Source organism: Coregonus lavaretus (assembly GCF_964263955.1).
Source record: "Coregonus lavaretus genome assembly, chromosome: 2".
NCBI lineage: Eukaryota > Metazoa > Chordata > Actinopteri > Salmoniformes > Salmonidae > Coregonus > Coregonus lavaretus.
In genome coordinates, this window is record NC_139989.1 from 33,685,711 (window position 1) to 33,703,998 (window position 18,288).

Genomic DNA, 18,288 nt, shown 5'->3' on the forward strand with positions numbered 1-18,288 from the left:
GCCTGCTTCCAGTTTTTCTTCTTTTAGGGACTGGATCCACACCCAGTCTCCTGGTGTGATAGAGTGGGTCACCTTCTCCTTTAGTTCACCTGTGGGGCACAAAACCTCTGACATACGGGTGTGGTTAATAAACTATCTTCACACATACATGCTCAGCTCTCAATTTCTATTGTTGTTTTTTCTTTTTAAGTATTTTTATTTAATTCTATCAATATTATTTAATCCTATCACTCCCCCTTTTTGACACATGATTTGCCCATGTGTCAATATTACCACCTTTCTAAACCATTTCTTATGTAATTTATCATCCTATTGCCATGCCTTTCATTTTTTAGATTATCTTTTGCTCCTTTATTGCTCCTCCCACTTCCTTTGTCTTTTATGGAAGCTAAATTCAACTTTCATCCAGTTCAGAATCAATTAGTAATCCAATCAATCAATCTCTTATCTTATAAAAACACTTATGTTTAGTTCAAACTCTGTTCTACCCAGGCTCTCCCGGGCTTGACCTGAAGACTAATTGTTGGACATGACAAGTCTATTTCTTAAGTCACCTAAGTCTTCTGTCTAGCAACAAAGAATAAAAATCTCTATGTTCATGATTAACCCAGTTATATCTAATAGCCCACCAGAAAACCTAATCATCTTTAAATCACTACCAATGTCATATCCCTCGTTACTCTCTACCATTTGGATAACATCTCTGATGTATGTATGCCTCCTTAGAGTTCCAAATTACTTTACCATGGGCTACCATTGCCTCCCCATAGATAAGATCACTTAATTTACCCGTATGCAGTACATAATGGAGTACGCAAACTTTACAGCACTTTATCATTACCAATAAGCTCATCATTTGTTTTTTGTTTTAACGGTTTTGGCGCTCCAAATATAGCAGTTTTCCTGGATGAGTTTAACATTCTCCCCTCCTGTGTTATAGTGTGTCCTAGGTAAATGACCTCGATCTACCAAAGTTTAAGTTTCTTTCTGCTCACTTTGTGTCCCTGTTCTTCCAGGAAGGTTAACAATTGGATTGTATCCCTCCTTACATCCCTCCTGAGTGGGATTAGCCAATAGAATATCATCTACATAAATTAACATTTGCATCCTTCCCTATGTTCAAACTTTCCCAAATTTTTAGTTATAGCCTGGGCAAAGATTGTAAGACTTTCCGAGTAGCCTTGAGGCATCCTAGCCTAAGTCCATTTCCTTCCCTGAAAAGTAAAGCCAAACCACCCCTAACTATCCGGATGAACTTGGATGCTAAAGAAAGCATTAGCTAAATCTATCACTGTAAAATAGGAGTTCTCTGGTTTCAATTGGTTCATCAATGTATGTGGATTTTGTACACATGGAACTCTGGGAATGATATTTATATTAAACTAACTGTAAGTCCATGACCATCCTCCAGTCGGCGCTAGGTGCCTCCTTTCTAACAGGAAATAATGGAGAGTTTCATTGTACCACATCTCCAGGAATTATCACCTCTCCCTTAAGTAAATTCTCAAATGTAGGTGTTATCCCTTTTATTGCTTCTGGTTTCATAGTATCATTTTTGGTATGGTCTATTATTGAATCGAGGAATCACTTGTACTGGAGCTACCCCCTTTATTAGTCCTACATCTGTTGTCCTTGTGACCATAATTTGAACAGAATTGCTGCTAACTCACCCTCCTGTTCCTGAGTTAAGAAAATCTCTTCCTGTCATCCGTTAAAACTTATCTCCAGATGGACACTGGGCTGGGTTTTTGCTCTCCCATTTAACTTTATTCTATATCTCCCAGTGGAGTGGCCATACTGATCCCCATTTTGTGTATTCTGCCAGTCAGTAATGTTCTTCCCTTGTTTTATATATTTACCTAGTGATAAACATTCCTCTGAATGTTCTTTCACTAGGACAACATGGGGGCTCCACCTTTCTCTGTACAGCCTCTGGCTCTGTGAACCCATTTTAACCCAATTTGAAAAAACAACAATCACAAATAGCCAGGCCTCACTCAATTTGATAGCTCACTTTTATGACCTAAATTCTGCCTAACTGAGATGAGCTAATCTCTTTCTCCTAGTTATATTCTAAAGATGGTAGTACACACAAAACATGATAGATATTCCCAGTCTTAACCCATCAATAATTGTTTGTATCATTCTAATTCCTCCTAACTAATCCATTAAACCACTCAAAATTCCTCGAGTATACTATGATTATTTAATTGATTACCCTAACTCTGCTACATGTGATCTCATCTCAAATGATCCATTTATCAATTATTTATTCAACCCCCTAGGAAAACCTGTCTTCCCTTCTACTGTTCCTGTCCTCCTTGTATATGTCATATTTGAGTTTTTAGCCAATACAATCACAGTTACATCAAATGTTCCCTCATTTAATGGTATTTTCTTTCTAATATAACTTCCCTAAATGAGATTAAATCCCCTGCCTTCCTCTACTATCCTTATATCATTACTGGATCAATGATAATAACTGTAATAACTATCAATAATACTTGTAATAACTATTTCACATTATATTGTGTATTCTTTCTGATAATGTTATATTTGTAGCCTATTCCATCACTTTAATTTAAAATATAAGTTTATGTAACAAATCCATAACCCACTACAGGCTGGTGCTATTCCCCAGCACAACAGCCAATGCATATTTTCATCCTAACCAAAATAAATTATCGTTTCAAAATGGTCCATCTATCTTGTATTTCCCCGCTAACCCATTTCAGTTCTCTATTCAATTTATTTAACTGTTCTCTCTGATTATGCCCTAATTAATAAAACAAATACTTGCTATCGTTGGTCAGCATACGCTTAATGACATTCTTATCATCTGAACTATACTGTCTCTCACCCTCCCCTTGCTCCTTCGGGGAGAGCGCATGGTAACCTTATAACATATTTACATAGACTTTCCTAGAATACTTCTATTTAAGCTATCTAATTCAACCTTTCAGGTATATAGCCCCATTGCGAAAGCTTTGTCTACTGTCCCTACCTGTGTTCGAACCAGGGACAACGCCAGTCACTTCACACCATCTGCGATGCTCTCAAAGTAACTACTTCCAGTTCATAGAGCAAGTGACGTCACCAAATGAAAATCGCAGTAGCTTTCACCTCAGCAAAAAACTATCTCTCTCTTTGATTCCCTATTGTATAATTTAGTTTTTCTATTTAACCCCTAAACACGCTCGCTACAAATACTCCATTCAACATTACCAAACCAAATACTCCATCGTACCCATTCAATCAACACAGCAGCCGTGGAATTCACACTCATAAATGCAGATTATTACTCCATGCCTTGAAATGATAAATAGATTTCCACTAATAGTACCATTAATGATCTCATCTTACCCTCTGACACAAAATGAAGTTCCCTCACTGTACTACGTTAGCTCTACCATGATAATTAGTTCAATTTAACCCTCTATTTGTTTTGTACTATATTATACATTACGTCTAAAACAACATTACTTATGGTCAGTTTATTCCGCCATCATATTATCCAACAACGCCACAATCTTAAACTCATATGGGGCGGCTGGCAGTTTAGTAACCAATAGCGCCACGCCAACAACCGAGAGGTCGCCGGTTCCAATCCCCGAGCCGACCAGGCGAAAAATCTGCCGATGTGCCCTCGAGCAAGGCACTCAACCCCAATTTGTTCCCATAAATTGCTCTAGACAAGAGCGTCTGCTAAATGACTCAAATGTAATGTAAAAGAACAACACCTCATAAGGAGTGCCCAGCAGGAGTCCAATTCCTATCAGAAAACATACATACAAACATTCAGACACTCCCAATCTCTCCCAGGGGGAAAAAGTTCTTCTTCACCCTGAGTGAGATTGTTGTTCCCATAAGGGTTTCTTCATTGTGTTGTCAGGATTGCAATCAGCCCTGACTTCTGTCAGTGATCTAGAAGGAGTGGGGGCTGGTGTGCAATGAGTTAGATGGTGTCAGTGTGCGCCTAATTTACCTCTGACCTGGACTGAGTGTGAAGTAACCTCCTTCACTTCGTACGATCCAGTCCACCTGGGTTCCAGCCACTTTCTCTTGTGGACTTTAACCCTCACCCAGCCTCCCACGTTTACCTTCAGTGTCAGCGTACTTCCCGACAGCTCCCCCTCTTGGGCCTTCTGCGCCTGAGAAGAGAGTGCTGCAGAAAATTCCGTCAATTTCTTCACATAATCAGTCATTTCTATCTGTTGTACATCAAGGGCGGGCATATGACCTCCCTCCCTTGGTGGACCTGGCATTACTCTCCCTGTCATTCGTTGTTCTATGTATTCATTGAATTTGGGTATGTTTATGTTTGGTCCTGCCATCTTGCTTTCTCTATCTTGGATGTATTATCGGTAGCAAATACAGACTTATCTCATGTATGACACCCTCGCATATAAAGAGGCTAATTTATATAATTTGTAATGCAATTATTATCATAAGAATCAGAATTCCAGTCACATATACCAATGCAGTAATCTCTACACACAGCACACACCACGCTTTAGTTATCTCACGCTTGTTCTAGAATCATGCACAACTTCAATATCAGTCTCCCCAGTCCCCGGTTCCTGAAACCCTAGGTCAAATTCACTCAATTCCACAGATTGGTGTTCGGTCTCATAAGTCTCACTATAACTTCCCATCATCCATTACACGTTATAATACATAAAAACACAGACACGTTAAAATATAAACACAGCAAAACAAAACTGCCAATTAGAATACAATACCTTAAAAAATTTAGGTTACCAGAGCGTCCTAAAACATAGTCTCAGTTCAACTGCCACCCTTCACACAACCTTATACTTATGTGAAGTCACAGAAGCAACTGGATCCCTATCAAAGGATTTTCTTTAGACAACTCAATCACTAGGAAAGACTTAATCTCAGCTTAATTGTACCTTTCACACAACCATTTATATGGAACGTTTTAAGTGTGAAATCACAGAGATAACTGGCATCCCCGGGAATTTAATACCTCTGGTCAATTTTCGGTGATTCTCCCCCACCTAATTAGTTAAAGTTGGTGCATGTTTATATTTAAACGATAAACCGAATTATTTCGCTCTAATTGTTTAACCAGTATTTTGCACGGTCAAACATCAAACGTTAGATCAAATAATAAACCAAGTAGCCCAAACCAAGCACCTAAAACCAGTATTATTCTATGTCAAACATCAAACCTCAAATCAAATACTAAACCGAATTGTTTCGACACAACTATTCAAAAGCAGTATTATGCTATTTCAAACACCAAACGTTATATTTCAATATATGAATTCAACCGTTTTAGTTCAGTCACACAATTCATCACTTTAGCTTTATGTTCCCAATTGTTTTTAACGGGTTATATGGTTTAAGCAACCACAAATCCAACAGTTATTCCCAAATTATACCGTTTGGACAGCCACAGACGTCTTATGATTCCCAATTTGTTTTCTATCAAGATATACAGGTTTATCATTCACACTTTCATGCATACGACAACACTCGCACTGTCTAACTTTTATAGTACCTCCTATGGGTGTTTTTTGTTAACGTTTGCACAATTTAAACCTTATTTCCTATTTGTAATTCTCATTATTTACTGTTTTAAAATATTCTTTGTATTCACAGCCAAAAATGGTACACAGTTAAGCGTAGTATACAGTTATCACCCAGCAAAAATAGTGCACAGTTATCGCCCTCACTCACAATACACAGTCATAATCCTATCATACAGTCAAATATGTCACACAGTCATCAATTACACCCATGTTCCACACACAATCTATTTGGGCACACAGCCTCTTCTATTTTATTCAAAACACTGTGCTGAACCTAGCCGCAACCCTTAGTTACGGACCTTGCCAGTCACCAGTATTATCTAAAATTTCCCGAACCTAGCCGTACCCTCGCAGTTACGGACCTTGCCGGTGTAATTCTTCGAACCTAGTCGTACTCTCGTAGTTACGAACCTTGCCGATAGCAATTACCTAAGCCAATTAATCCCTGTACCTTCGAACCTAGCCGTACCCTCGCAGTTACGGACCTTGCCGATAGATGTCAGTATTTTCTCCGAACCTAGCCGTACCCTCGTAGTTACGGACCTTGCCGATAGAACAAATACTCTCTGGTACCATGGTTTTTTAAACATCACATTTAGCAAAGGTTTGCATGTCACAATATTGTGCTTGTCTACTCATAATAGTTTCATAATTTAGTTCACTTACATCAGACAGTTGTTTCACAAAATTAATTTGAATAAAGCCAATTTGCAGATTTTCAGTTATTTAACAATAGGCATCTGCTTACCTTTAATTTTGTCCGGACTTTTTGTGAAACACAGTCCAATGAAAGAGATGACCAATGGGCCGGAAAGTATCCAGCGAAGTCCCTTCTACCAGATCACGACGGGTATCACCAATTGTCAAAGTCGCGTCAATTCAAATCTGGTATCAGGAACAAAAGAGGTCAACACGACTTCTAAGGTATACTAGTTATTTTAATTAATGCAAAAACCTTCAATGGTAAATATGATGTTTCGTATATACGGGCTCTCTGATATGCCTCGCAGGACATTCCAGAGAACTAACACATTTCTCTAGAAACAATACCCAAATACTCTGACAGAGGAAGTTTCCCACTTCTCTGCTGGCCAATTAGAGTAAAGACTTGAGCAGTTTAAACTTTCTCAGCCAATACGTTGATGCAGGGGGTTGGTCTCATCTCCTCGGCGCCATTTGTTACACACTCCAGCCAGACACAAGATTATCATAACAACCTGTCATAGTGAGAAGAGCCAGCTCCCTTAGACATCATTCCCATGTCAAAGGAAGACTCATAGATCACAATGAACCATTATAGTCTTGTATTTGAAGACACAATCCTTATCTTCTCTTCACATCAATCACAGCCTTGCCAGGTGTCACAGCCTACATTAGCCCAGTCAAGAATGCATTCTTTCTAAGTTAGTCATCCTATCAGTTTAGAAGAATAATAAATCCCTAATAGTATATATAACATATCTCTAAGAAATTGTACAACACCAGATGAAGCCAACACAGCCCCACACCAAAGATGGCCGAAAAGAAAGCCCATGAAAGGTGCCCTGCGAAGTGCCTGTAGGTTATGTCGAGATAAACAAATTGAGGTCCTCTTTCTTTAGCGAGCTAACTAGCTGAATGCAATCGTTCAGGTATTCACGTGTGCGGTAACGGATAAGGAAATCTCACAATCTATCGATTTATGTCAGGGGAACTAACTTGGTCGAATTATTAGCACGAAAGCATCGTCAGCTTTAGCTAGTTTTGATAGTAAAGAAAATAGGCGACCGAGCCACGGACCAAGCTCATTGTTTTTAGCCACCCCCTAGCTAACGTTAGCGTTGACAAACACCAACAAGCGAACGCCATCTAGCCAGTATCAATTTGATTTTAAGGTAAGCAACTAACCAATTACCTGTACACAAACTTTAATATATTAGCTAACTAGGCTTACAGGTGTAAGTTCGTTGGCTAGTTTGATGATTTGTTTGCTAATTAGACTGCTAGCTAGCTACTGGCAATACCAATAACCAGAGCCATATGTAAGGGTTAATCAACGAGGGGCTATGCGTTCTATGGGAAATGATGACCTAGCGCGTCGTGGAACACACGTTCCACGGAGTTGCATTATTTTCCAGAGAACGCATAGAGCCCCTAGTTGATTATCCCTTTTATACCATGGCTATAAATTAATACATTAGTTGCTAGAAGTGTGTTAATTTATAGGTAGAAATGTGTTCAACACCTTTGAAGTAGTTAACAAGTTTACTACATAGCTACAGTAGTTGCCTTGGTAACTTTACAAACAGATTTGCTAGTTTAGCTAACCCATCAGTCCTAGCTTGCTAATATGAAAATCGAATTCAACAATGCCAATAATGTTTTGAATTCGACTTTTGCGTTCAAAAGCAGGTCAAACATAGAACATGTAAGATTGAAATAGCCATTTAATTCTTCCATGAATGTTAGGGAATAATGAACACTCTAGAATACCCTTCAAGCCAATCAGAAACGAGTATTCAACAATGCCATGGTATACATTTAGTTATAAAGTGGGTGGTTCGAGCCCTGAATGTTGATTGGCTGAAAGATGTGATATATCAGACTGTATACCATAGGTATGACAAATTACACTGCTCAAAAAAATAAAGGGAATACTGAAATAACACATCCTAGATCTGAATGAATGAAATAATCTTATTAAATACTTTTTTTCTTTACATAGTTGAATGTGCTGACAACAAAATCACACAAAAATTATCAATGGAAATCAAATTTATCAACCCATGGAGGTCTGGATTTGGAGTCACCCTCAAAATTAAAGTGGAAAACCACACTACAGGCTGATCCAACTTTGATGTAATGTCCTTAAAACAAGTCAAAATGAGGCTCAGTAGTGTGTGTGGCCTCCACGTGCCTGTATGACCTCCCTACAATGCCTGGGCATGCTCCTGGACAGTCTGTGGTGCAACGTGGCGTTGGTGGATGGAGCGAGACATGATGTCCCAGGTGTGCTCAATTGGATTCAGGTCTGGGGAACGGGCGGGCCAGTCCATAGCATCAATGCCTTCCTCTTGCAGGAACTGCTGACACACTCCAGCCACATGAGGTCTAGCATTGTCTTGCATTAGGAGGAACCCAGGGCCAACCGTACCAGCATATGGTCTCACAAGGGGTCTGAGGATTTCATCTCGGTACCTAATGGCAGTCAGGCTACCTCTGGCGAGCACATGGAGGGCTGTGCGGCCCCCCCAAAGAAATGCCACCCCACACCATGACTGACCCACCGCCAAAACGGTCATGCTGGAGGATGTTGCAGGCAGCAGAACGTTCTCCACGGCGTCTCCAGACTCTGTCACGTCTATCACATGTGCTCAGTGTGAACCTGCTTTCATCTGTGAAGAGCACAGGGCGCCAGTGGCGAATTTGCCAATCTTGGTGTTCTCTGGCAAATGCCAAACGTCCTGCACGGTGTTGGGCTGTAGGCACAACCCCCACCTGTGGACGTCGGGCCCTCATACCACCCTCATGGAGTCTGTTTCTGACCGTTTGAGCAGACATATGCACATTTGTGGCCTGCTGGAGGTCATTTTGCAGGGCTCTGGCAGTGCTCCTCCTTGCACAAAGGCGGAGGTAGCAGTCCTGCTGCTGCGTTGTTGCCCTCTTATGGCCTCCTCCACGTCTCCTGATGTACTGGCCTGTCTCCGGGTAGTGCCTCCATGCTCTGGACACTACGCTGACAGACACAGCAAACCTTCTTGCCACAGCTCGCATTGATGTGCCATCCTGGATGAGCTGCACTACCTGAGCCACTTGTGTGGGTTGTAGACTCCGTCTCATGCTACCACTAGAGTGAAAGCACCGCCAGCATTCAAAAGTGACCAAAACATCAGCCAGGAAGCATAGGAACTGAGAAGTGGTCTGTGGTCACCACCTGCAAAACCAGTCCTTTATTGGGGGTGTCTTGCTAATTGCCTATAATTTCCACCTGTTGTCTATTCCATTTGCACAACAGCATGTGCAATTTATTGTCAATCAGTGTTGCTTCCTAAGTGGACAGTTTGATTTCACAGAAGTGTGATTGACTTGGAGTTACATTGTGTTGTTTAAGTGTTCCCTTTATTTTTTTGAGCAGTGTACTATTTAGTGGTCTAATTATATGTTGGTAACCAGCTTATAATAGCAATAAGGCACCTCGGGGGTTTGTGGTGTATGGCCAGTGCACCATCCACTTCATTGCTATCCAAAATTTAATGAGGGAAAATCTTTATAGCTAGCTAGTGAAGAGGTTCATTAGCTTTCAAGTTAAGAGACCTGGCCGTGTGGTGCCAGGACAACAACCTCTCCCTCAACGTGATTAAGACAAAGGAGATGATTGTGGAATACAGGAAAAAGAAGAGGACCGAGCACGTCCCCATTCTCATCGATGGGGCTGTAGTGGAGCAGGTTGAGAGCTTCAAGTTCCTTGGTGTCCACGTCACCAACAAACTAACATGGTCCAAGCACACCAAGACAGTCGTGAAGAGGGCATGACAAAACCTATTCCCTCTAAGGAGACTGAAAAGATTTGGCATGCATCCTCAGATCCTCAAAAGGTTCAACAGCTGCACAATCGAGAGCATCCTGACTGGTTGCATCACTGCCTGGTATGGCAACTGCTCAGCCTCCGACCACAAGGCACTACAGAGGGTAGTGCGTACGGCCTAGTACAGTCGTGGTCAAAAGTTTTGAGAATGACACAAGTATTGGTCTTCACAAAGTTCGCTGCTTCAGTGTTATGAGATATTTTTGTCAGATGTTGCTATGGTATACTGAAGTATAATTACAAGCATTCCATAAGTGTCAAAGGCTTTTATTGACAATTACATTACGTTTATGCAAAGAGTCAATATTTGCAGTGTTGACCCTTCTTTTTCAAGACCTCTGCAATCCGCCCTGGCATGCTGTCAATTAACTTCTGGGCCACATCCTGACTGATGGCAGCCCATTCTTGCATAAGCAATGCTTGGAGTTTGTCAGAATTTGTGGGTTTTTGTTTGTCCACCCGCCTCTCAATGGGATTAAGGTCTGGGGAGTTTCCTGGCCATGGACCCAACATTTCAATGTTTTGTTCCCCGAGCCACTTAGTTATCACTTTTGCCTTATGGCAAGGTGCTCCATCATGCTGGAAAAGGCATTGGTTGTCACCAAACTGTTCTTGGATGGTTGGGAGAAGTTGCTCTCGGAGGATGTGTTGGTACCATTCTTTATTCATGGCTGTGTTCTTAGGCAAAATTGTGAGTGAGCCCACTCCCTTGGCTGAGAAGCAACCCCACACATGAATGGTCTCAGGATGATTTACTGTTGGCATGACACAGGACTGAAGGTAGTGCTCACCTTGTCTTCTCCAGACGAGGTGTTTTCCGGATGCCCCAAACAATCGGAAAGGGGATTCATCAGAGAAAATGACTTTACCCCAGTCCTCAGCAGTCCAATCCCTGTACCTTTTGCAGAATATCAGTCTGTCCCTGATGTTTTTCCTGGAGAGAAGTGGCTTCTTTGCTTTGCTTCTTTGCAACTTTAGGAGACGGTCCTGGAGCTTGCTGGACTTTCTTGGGTGCCCTGACGCCGCCCTGACGCCAATTGAACCTCTCTCCTTGAAGTTCTTGATGATCCGATAAATGGTTGATTTAGGTGCAATCTTACTAGCAGCAATATCCTTGCCTGTGAAGCCCTTTTTGTGCAAAGCAATGATGACGGCACATGTTTCCTTGCAGCTAACCATGGTTAACAGAGGAAGAACAATTATTTCAAGCACTACCCTCCTTTTAAAGCTTCCAGTCTGTTCTAACTCAATCAGCATGACAGAGTGATCTCCAGCCTTGTCCTCGTCAACACTCTCACCTGTGTTAACGAGAGAATCACTGACATGTCAGCTGGTCCTTTTGTGGCAGGGCTGAAATGCAGTGGAAATGTTTTTTGGGGATTAAGTTCATTTTCATGGCAAAGAGGGACTTTGCAATTAATTGCAATTCATCTGATCACTCTTCATGACATTCTGGAGTATATGCAAATTGCCATCATCAAAACTGAGGCAGCAGACTTTGTGAAAATTAGTATTTGTGTCATTCTCAAAACTTCTGACCACGACTGTACATCACTGGGGCCAAGCTTCCTGCCATCCAGGACCTCTATAACAAGCGGTGTCAGAGGAAGGCCCTAAAAATGGTCAAAGACTCCAGCCACCCTAGTCAGACTGTACTCTCTGCTACCACACGGCAAGTCTAGGTCCAAGTGGCTTCTAAATAGCTTCTACCCCCAAGCCATAAGACTCCTGAACATCTAATGAAATGGCTACCCAGACTATTTGCATTGCCCCCCCCCCCCCCCCCCCCCTTTACGCTGCTGCTACTCTGTTTATTATCAATGCATAGTCTCTTTAATAACTCTACCTACATGTACCTATTACCTCGACTAACCGGTACCCCCTGTATATAGCCTCGCTATTGTTATTTTACTGCTGCTCTTTAATTATTTGTTACTTTTATTTCATATTTTTTTATTTAATGTTTTTTTAGTATTTTATTTTGTGTTCTTTCTTAAAATTGCATTGTTGGTTAAGGGCTTGTAAGTAAGTATTTCACTGTAAGGTCTACACCTGTTGTATTTGGCACATTTGACAAATACAAATTGATTTGATTTGAACTTCATGTCATAAAAAAACAAAAAAAATAACACCCACTGGCTATAAGGTGAATGCACCAATTTGTAAGTCGCTCTGGATAAGAGCGTCTGCTAAATGACGTAAATGTAAATACGAATTTTTCAAGAGTAATATGGCAAGTCAAAATTGTACACTTACATTTTTGTCATTTTCAGACGCTCTTATCCAGAACGATTTACAGGAGCAATTGTGGTTAAGCGACTTGCTCAAGGGCACATCGACAGATTTTTCGCCTAGTCGGCTCAGGGATTTGAACCAGTGACCTTTTGGCTACTGTCCCAAGGCTCTTAACCACTAGGCTACCTGCCGGGCCTGGCCGGGCCCTTTCTAAATGTAATCTGTGAGTTACTAATTTCCTGTCCAAAAATGCCGCAAAAATCCTTTCTGAATTTAAAAGTAATCCATCTAGTTTTTCAAAAGTGTCTGTAATCTGATTACAATATGTTTTGCTTGTAATGTAACTGATTACAGTGAGGTGTTTTGTAATCATTTTACATGTAACTGATTACATGTTATCAGTTACTCCCCAACCCTCAACCCAACTATAGTATATCATGACATTTCTAATAACAATGTTTGTTAGCAAAACCACTAGAGAACAAGGATGCGTAGCTATCTAGCCATGTTAATTTAGTGTGTTTCTGTCTCCCCACAGGACTGTGTTAATGAGTAGAAATGTCTGGTATCGCTCTTAGCAGACTGTCACAGGAGCGCAAAGCATGGAGGAAAGACCACCCATTTGTGAGTAGCTACCATACAAACAATGAATATAAACTTGTTCTGATGATTTGGGGAAGGCAAGCTTGTTCCTCAAACCTCATTCCCTCCCTCTCTCTCTCAGGGTTTTGTTGCTGTGCCTACCAAAAATCCTGATGGCACTATGAACCTCATGAACTGGGAATGTGCCATTCCAGGGAAGAAGGGGGTTTGTCAACTTTCACATTCTGTAGTTTTTATTCTAACAAGACCCAACAACCACTACCAGTCTGTCAGAATGAGTAAACTGATATATTGTTTCTTATAGTTCATCATAAAATGGCCAACACAAGTACAAATGCAAACTGATGTGTTCTGAGTTAAAGGTGGTTTTTATAGTGTGTATGAGCTGGAACAATTAAAGAATGTAATAACTATGTTCTTCAATTCTCTAGACACTGTGGGAGGGAGGCCAATACAAACTCCGAATGCTGTTCAAAGATGACTATCCTTCCTCGCCGCCAAAATGTGAGTAAACCTGCACATGGGTACCTCAATAGGAAAGTGTTGTCACTGTCTGATCCATTTGTTGGCTGTTGGATAAGATTATTACATAATATCTATGTGCAGTAGGGATGTGACAAATTGACAATTTTTCTTAACATTTAAACAGCCATTTGGGGGAGAGGTCTGTTTAAACTATTTAAAAAATCATAAAATTCCACGTGTATTCAGATGGTCTACATCGTGCTTCCTGCAGGGGGAGAGAGAGGAAGTTGTCATGCTGTTCTTGCTTTCATCGGGACCTATTAGTGGTAGTTTTGTGATAACTACACTTTGATTTATATTTTGTGAAAAACAAAACAGTTAGGGTTTTTTCTTAACTTTAACAATCCCAACTTTATTTAAACATTTTAACACCCCTAATGTGCAGTGTGTTGTTCCTAGTAATTTTTTATATCGATGATAAGGAAGTCAACAGAAATCATCTATTCTATTTCCTCTCAGGCAAGTTTGAGCCACCCATTTTCCACCCCAATGTCTACCCATCTGGCACGGTGTGTCTTTCCATCTTGGAGGAGGAGAAGGACTGGAGGCCAGCCATCACCATCAAACAGGCACATATATATACACACACACACATAAACACACATAATCACACACACAAACAATTGGAGAGGTATCAGTGATTTCACCGGTTTGGAGGAATGCACGACATTGGCTCAACAGGCATCAAAATACTGTATTTTTTATGTGGATCAAAGCATGGTACTCCCCGGTCGAGTGATTGTGTTCTGATCTGCGTTGTTTTGTATTTCAATCCATTCTAAAAGCTGACTTCATCTGTTTTGTATTCACAGATCCTGTTGGGTATCCAAGAGCTTCTCAATGAACCCAACATCCAAGACCCAGCACAAGCAGAAGCCTACACAATTTACTGGTGAGTTCTTCTCTTTTTGAATGTTCTACTGTATAATTGATACTGGTAAAGGGGCACTTAGTGTGCTTTATAAGACACTTGCAAACATACACAATCTCACTTTGTTAAACTGAAAAGTATAACCTTGTTAGGTGATACTCAATTTCATAATGGACTAATCCCCCTTTGTTGCCTCTTTTAGTCAGAACAGAATGGACTATGAGAAGAGGGTGAGGGCGCAGGCCAAGAAGTTTGCCCCCACATAAAGCTCAGCTGACCATCTACCTGAGAAGCTTGATACAACACCTGGGTACTGAACAGCAAGCAGCACTTAGAGGACCAATCCAATGATCAATCTACAATTTGATGTTCTTCTTTACATGAGAAAAATGTAATTTAGCCTACATGAGAGCTGTTTTAAAACAAAAATCATATTTTTGTCCAAAATACTTTTGTTTTGCCTAGTTCACTTCTAAAACATGCCTAAATCACATGCCTAAAACACTTTCATATAATTTAATAAGACACCATTTGCATTTGTGATCTGTAAATCAGGATGCTACTTTGCCTGATATTAAGTCTTATCAAATAGCCATAAGGTTTAATAACAAATAATTTCAAATTGCGGTGTATGATACATCATTTTGAAACTGAATCTGTACTAAAATAAATTATCAAAAAAACAAATAGAAAATCAACAAAACGTAAGGGAGCCTTATTTTTCCAAATGTCTGGTCACATTGAATTTTATTGTAGATTTTATTGGGATGCCCCTTTAATAAGGTGGATGTCAGACCTGAGAATGTGCTGCATAGAGAGCTGAAGAGGTTTACCTCCAAAGACTTGAGTGTATGTACATAATATAAATATTTAGGTCCATATGGATCTTATGTTACTTTCTATTGTTTTAGCAAGTTGATATTTTGTGTGGTATTAAAAGTAATGAACACATTTTAAATGTAAGAATTGTGAAATAAAGTTAATTGAATGGAAAATACAAAACTGTTTGTCCTTTAATTTTCTTTGCTGACATTTGAATTTGTTTTTGGCTGTGTGTGGGAAATGTACAGGATATGAGTCTATTTAGTAGGGTAGGCTTTATTTAAACTGTTATGAGGGAGGTATACGTTTTTATTTTTTCTGTGGTGGTGTTGTATTGGATAACTGACTGACCTTTAGCGCTGAAAATGGAGTTCAAATTTGAGGTAATGCGCTCTACACTGTATCGGAGTCCCCTTCACGTAACTACCTTTTAGGATAATTATGACATCATTATCCAGATAACGTGTTACTCCTCACGCTTATTGCACAATGCGTGGGAATCAGAAAAATCTTGATTTATTGAGGTAAGGTAGCCGCAGGATCGCAAAAATACACAGTGACTGAGGCTCTGAACCGAAGCACAGATGTAAGTATATTTAGGTTGTAACTTTTCCCACAAAATAATATAAAATGTAATTTCTCACTTACGGACATTCTATGTAATGCCCCTTACACGTGATAATTAAACGTCAACAATGGTTATCGTAGTCCACATGTCCCAGCTACAATGTATTCATGTCAGGAAAATAAGGTTGTCACATTTTTCTGCTTTGGTTTAGGCTATGTCCTAATGAGGGTGAGATTATATATTTGAACGCTAATGCGGACACTTGTGTAACAGAATAAATAGGCCTAGTCCTTCAGCGTCCCAGTATTCTGTAAATTAGCGATTTTGAAAGTAGACGCACCTGTCAGTTGTGCAAATGTAATCTTATCCGCGGGAGGGCAGCACAAGATAATTCTCTGTTGCATTCACATTAACCTTTTGAGTGCCAAATAGTCCTATTGAAAGCCAATACTCTGTCAAACAGTTACTATAAATCTAGTAACGTATTTTAATTTCTATTTATGGATTTATCATATGTTGATTTGTTATGGCTCATGGTTGCCCAAATGTTTGTGCATCATTAGATTTATTATAAATGAGTTTATAATGCTGCATCTTTTGATGGAACACTGGACAGTGAATGTTGACATGGGAAACCTGCAGGACTGTACCAAGAACAAGAACACTTGTGGTCAGGCAGTGCATTCTTTAGTTCTGCTCTCTGTTTACATTACCTAGAATCCTCTTCGCAGCTCTCGTTTGTTAGTCAAGGCAATGACCTCCACGGGCCAGCCAGAGACAACAGTTGGAGACAAGCCGCAGGTCAGTAGCGTAGGAGGGGTGGAATAATTCAGTTGATATCCCAAAACTTGGTATTCCACCACAACCTATGCACACTACAGAGCTCTCAATTATATTTTTGCAACTCTGTGTGTGTGTGTGTGTATGTGTGTGTGTGTGTGTTGAAGGTGAGCGTTTTAGCATGCCCGGAGGTTCCTCCTCTCTTGCTGCCTCACTACACTGACACAGGGTCAGTCTTCGTCCATCCCCACTGTTCCTACCACAGCCTGGGACACTGTCTGCGCACAAACATTTTTCCAGGTCAGTGTTGCACCAGGTCATTGTTGGGCATCCCTCATTCAGTATGATAACAAAGTGGATTATCAGCACAGGCAGTGACATATACAGTCAAGGATTGCTGTTCCTCTGTTTAATGGTCATGTTCTTTTCTTTTCTTTTCCTGTCCATGCTTCTATTCTATTCTATTCTTTCCAGGAGCTCCTCTGGTGTGGAAGTCCCTGGTAAAAGAGTCCTACATCGGTCACCCCTTGCCCGCTCCTCCTACAGACCCCCAGCGTTGGTACGGCCGCAGGACTGATGACATGGGTGAGTGACCTGCTGCTAATGCCACTTATTGCTATATCAGCAACTATTACTACCACTACTATTACCACTCCTAGTAGTACTATGAATACAAATAGTGCTACATTATTCATAATATGCTTTGAGTGCAATAAATGATAAACGCCTCATTAATAAGGTTTCAGGTATGGAGGATAATAATAGCTAGATAATAAGCTAATAATAAACACAACTTATTTGATTACTACTACCAATGATATGACTACTAGCACTATCCTTGCTACATCCACTTAAACCCAAACTCCCTTTTCATTCTCCCTCCTTTCATTTGTTCTTTCATAGTGAGATGGACAGAAAGAAACATTGTGAACCAGAAGTTGAACAAGGCACTAAAGGCAATGGAGAACAAGGGGTCTAAATGAGGCCATGGTGCAGTGGCCATTTCACACCCTCACCGCAGCGCCCATGCACTCTCCACATCATTTACACCCCTTTTTACACATATATCTACATGCAAGCCCTTACAACACCTTTCTGGTACGCTCGCTCACCGTTGCTCATGCATGCACGCACACGCACATGCACACACACACCCATTGCCACAAACTCTCAGAAGTACAAAAACAACCCACGCACTAGCTCCTGACCTCTAAACACATTCCAACACATTTTAATGTAGATACAAGTTCATGATCTCTCTTTTAACACAATAAAATCAGAACAGCATCCCTTAGTTATCTGATTTTCTGTGTATTGTAAGCCTCACTTATTCTGAGGGGATGAATTCTTAGCTGTCATCAAAAAATCTACTCATATTTGTGAAACCCGCTGAAAGTGATTGTCGGTTAAACCAGCAACCTAAAATAGCATCTATCGATATTCAGATAAGACGGTAAAATGTAAATACAGTTTTCCCAACAAATGAAGATTACATAAACCACAATTAGGTGGTTACCACATCAACCAAGGTTTCTTTTGAGGTTGGAAAGTTGTAGTAGCAGCTTTGAAGTTTTCTTCATGTACATTTTGAAGTAATATTGAAGTAGATATTTGCACAAATCTCAAATGTACATGCAAGTAGCTATAATCCACCTGACCATATTATCATTGAAGTTGCTCAAATGACAATAATAAGAAACGGATGAAATGAATGAAACTGGAAAGAATAAAAAAGCTCAAAGGATGACAACAGTTGGAGGGG

General features: G+C 40.4%; 2 protein-coding genes across 2 annotated transcripts; both read left to right on the forward strand.

Moving 5' to 3' along the window:
* Positions 1 to 7,117: 7,117 nt before the first annotated feature.
* LOC311148170 (SUMO-conjugating enzyme UBC9-like) lies at positions 7,118 to 15,347 on the forward strand. Its single transcript, XM_084185057.1, has 7 exons — positions 7,118 to 7,432; positions 12,896 to 12,981; positions 13,082 to 13,165; positions 13,392 to 13,464; positions 13,945 to 14,054; positions 14,298 to 14,377; positions 14,559 to 15,347. Exons 2-7 carry the CDS (start codon positions 12,916 to 12,918, stop codon positions 14,620 to 14,622), a joined length of 477 nt encoding a protein of 158 aa, XP_084041183.1. The 5' UTR covers positions 7,118 to 7,432; positions 12,896 to 12,915; the 3' UTR covers positions 14,623 to 15,347.
* Positions 15,348 to 15,659: 312 nt separating this feature from the next.
* On the forward strand, positions 15,660 to 18,288 carry cimip4 (ciliary microtubule inner protein 4). Its single transcript, XM_084185486.1, has 5 exons — positions 15,660 to 15,764; positions 16,464 to 16,547; positions 16,694 to 16,826; positions 17,001 to 17,111; positions 17,430 to 18,288. The coding sequence occupies exons 2-5, from the start codon at positions 16,500 to 16,502 to the stop codon at positions 17,507 to 17,509; spliced, it is 372 nt and encodes a 123-aa protein (XP_084041612.1). The 5' UTR covers positions 15,660 to 15,764; positions 16,464 to 16,499; the 3' UTR covers positions 17,510 to 18,288.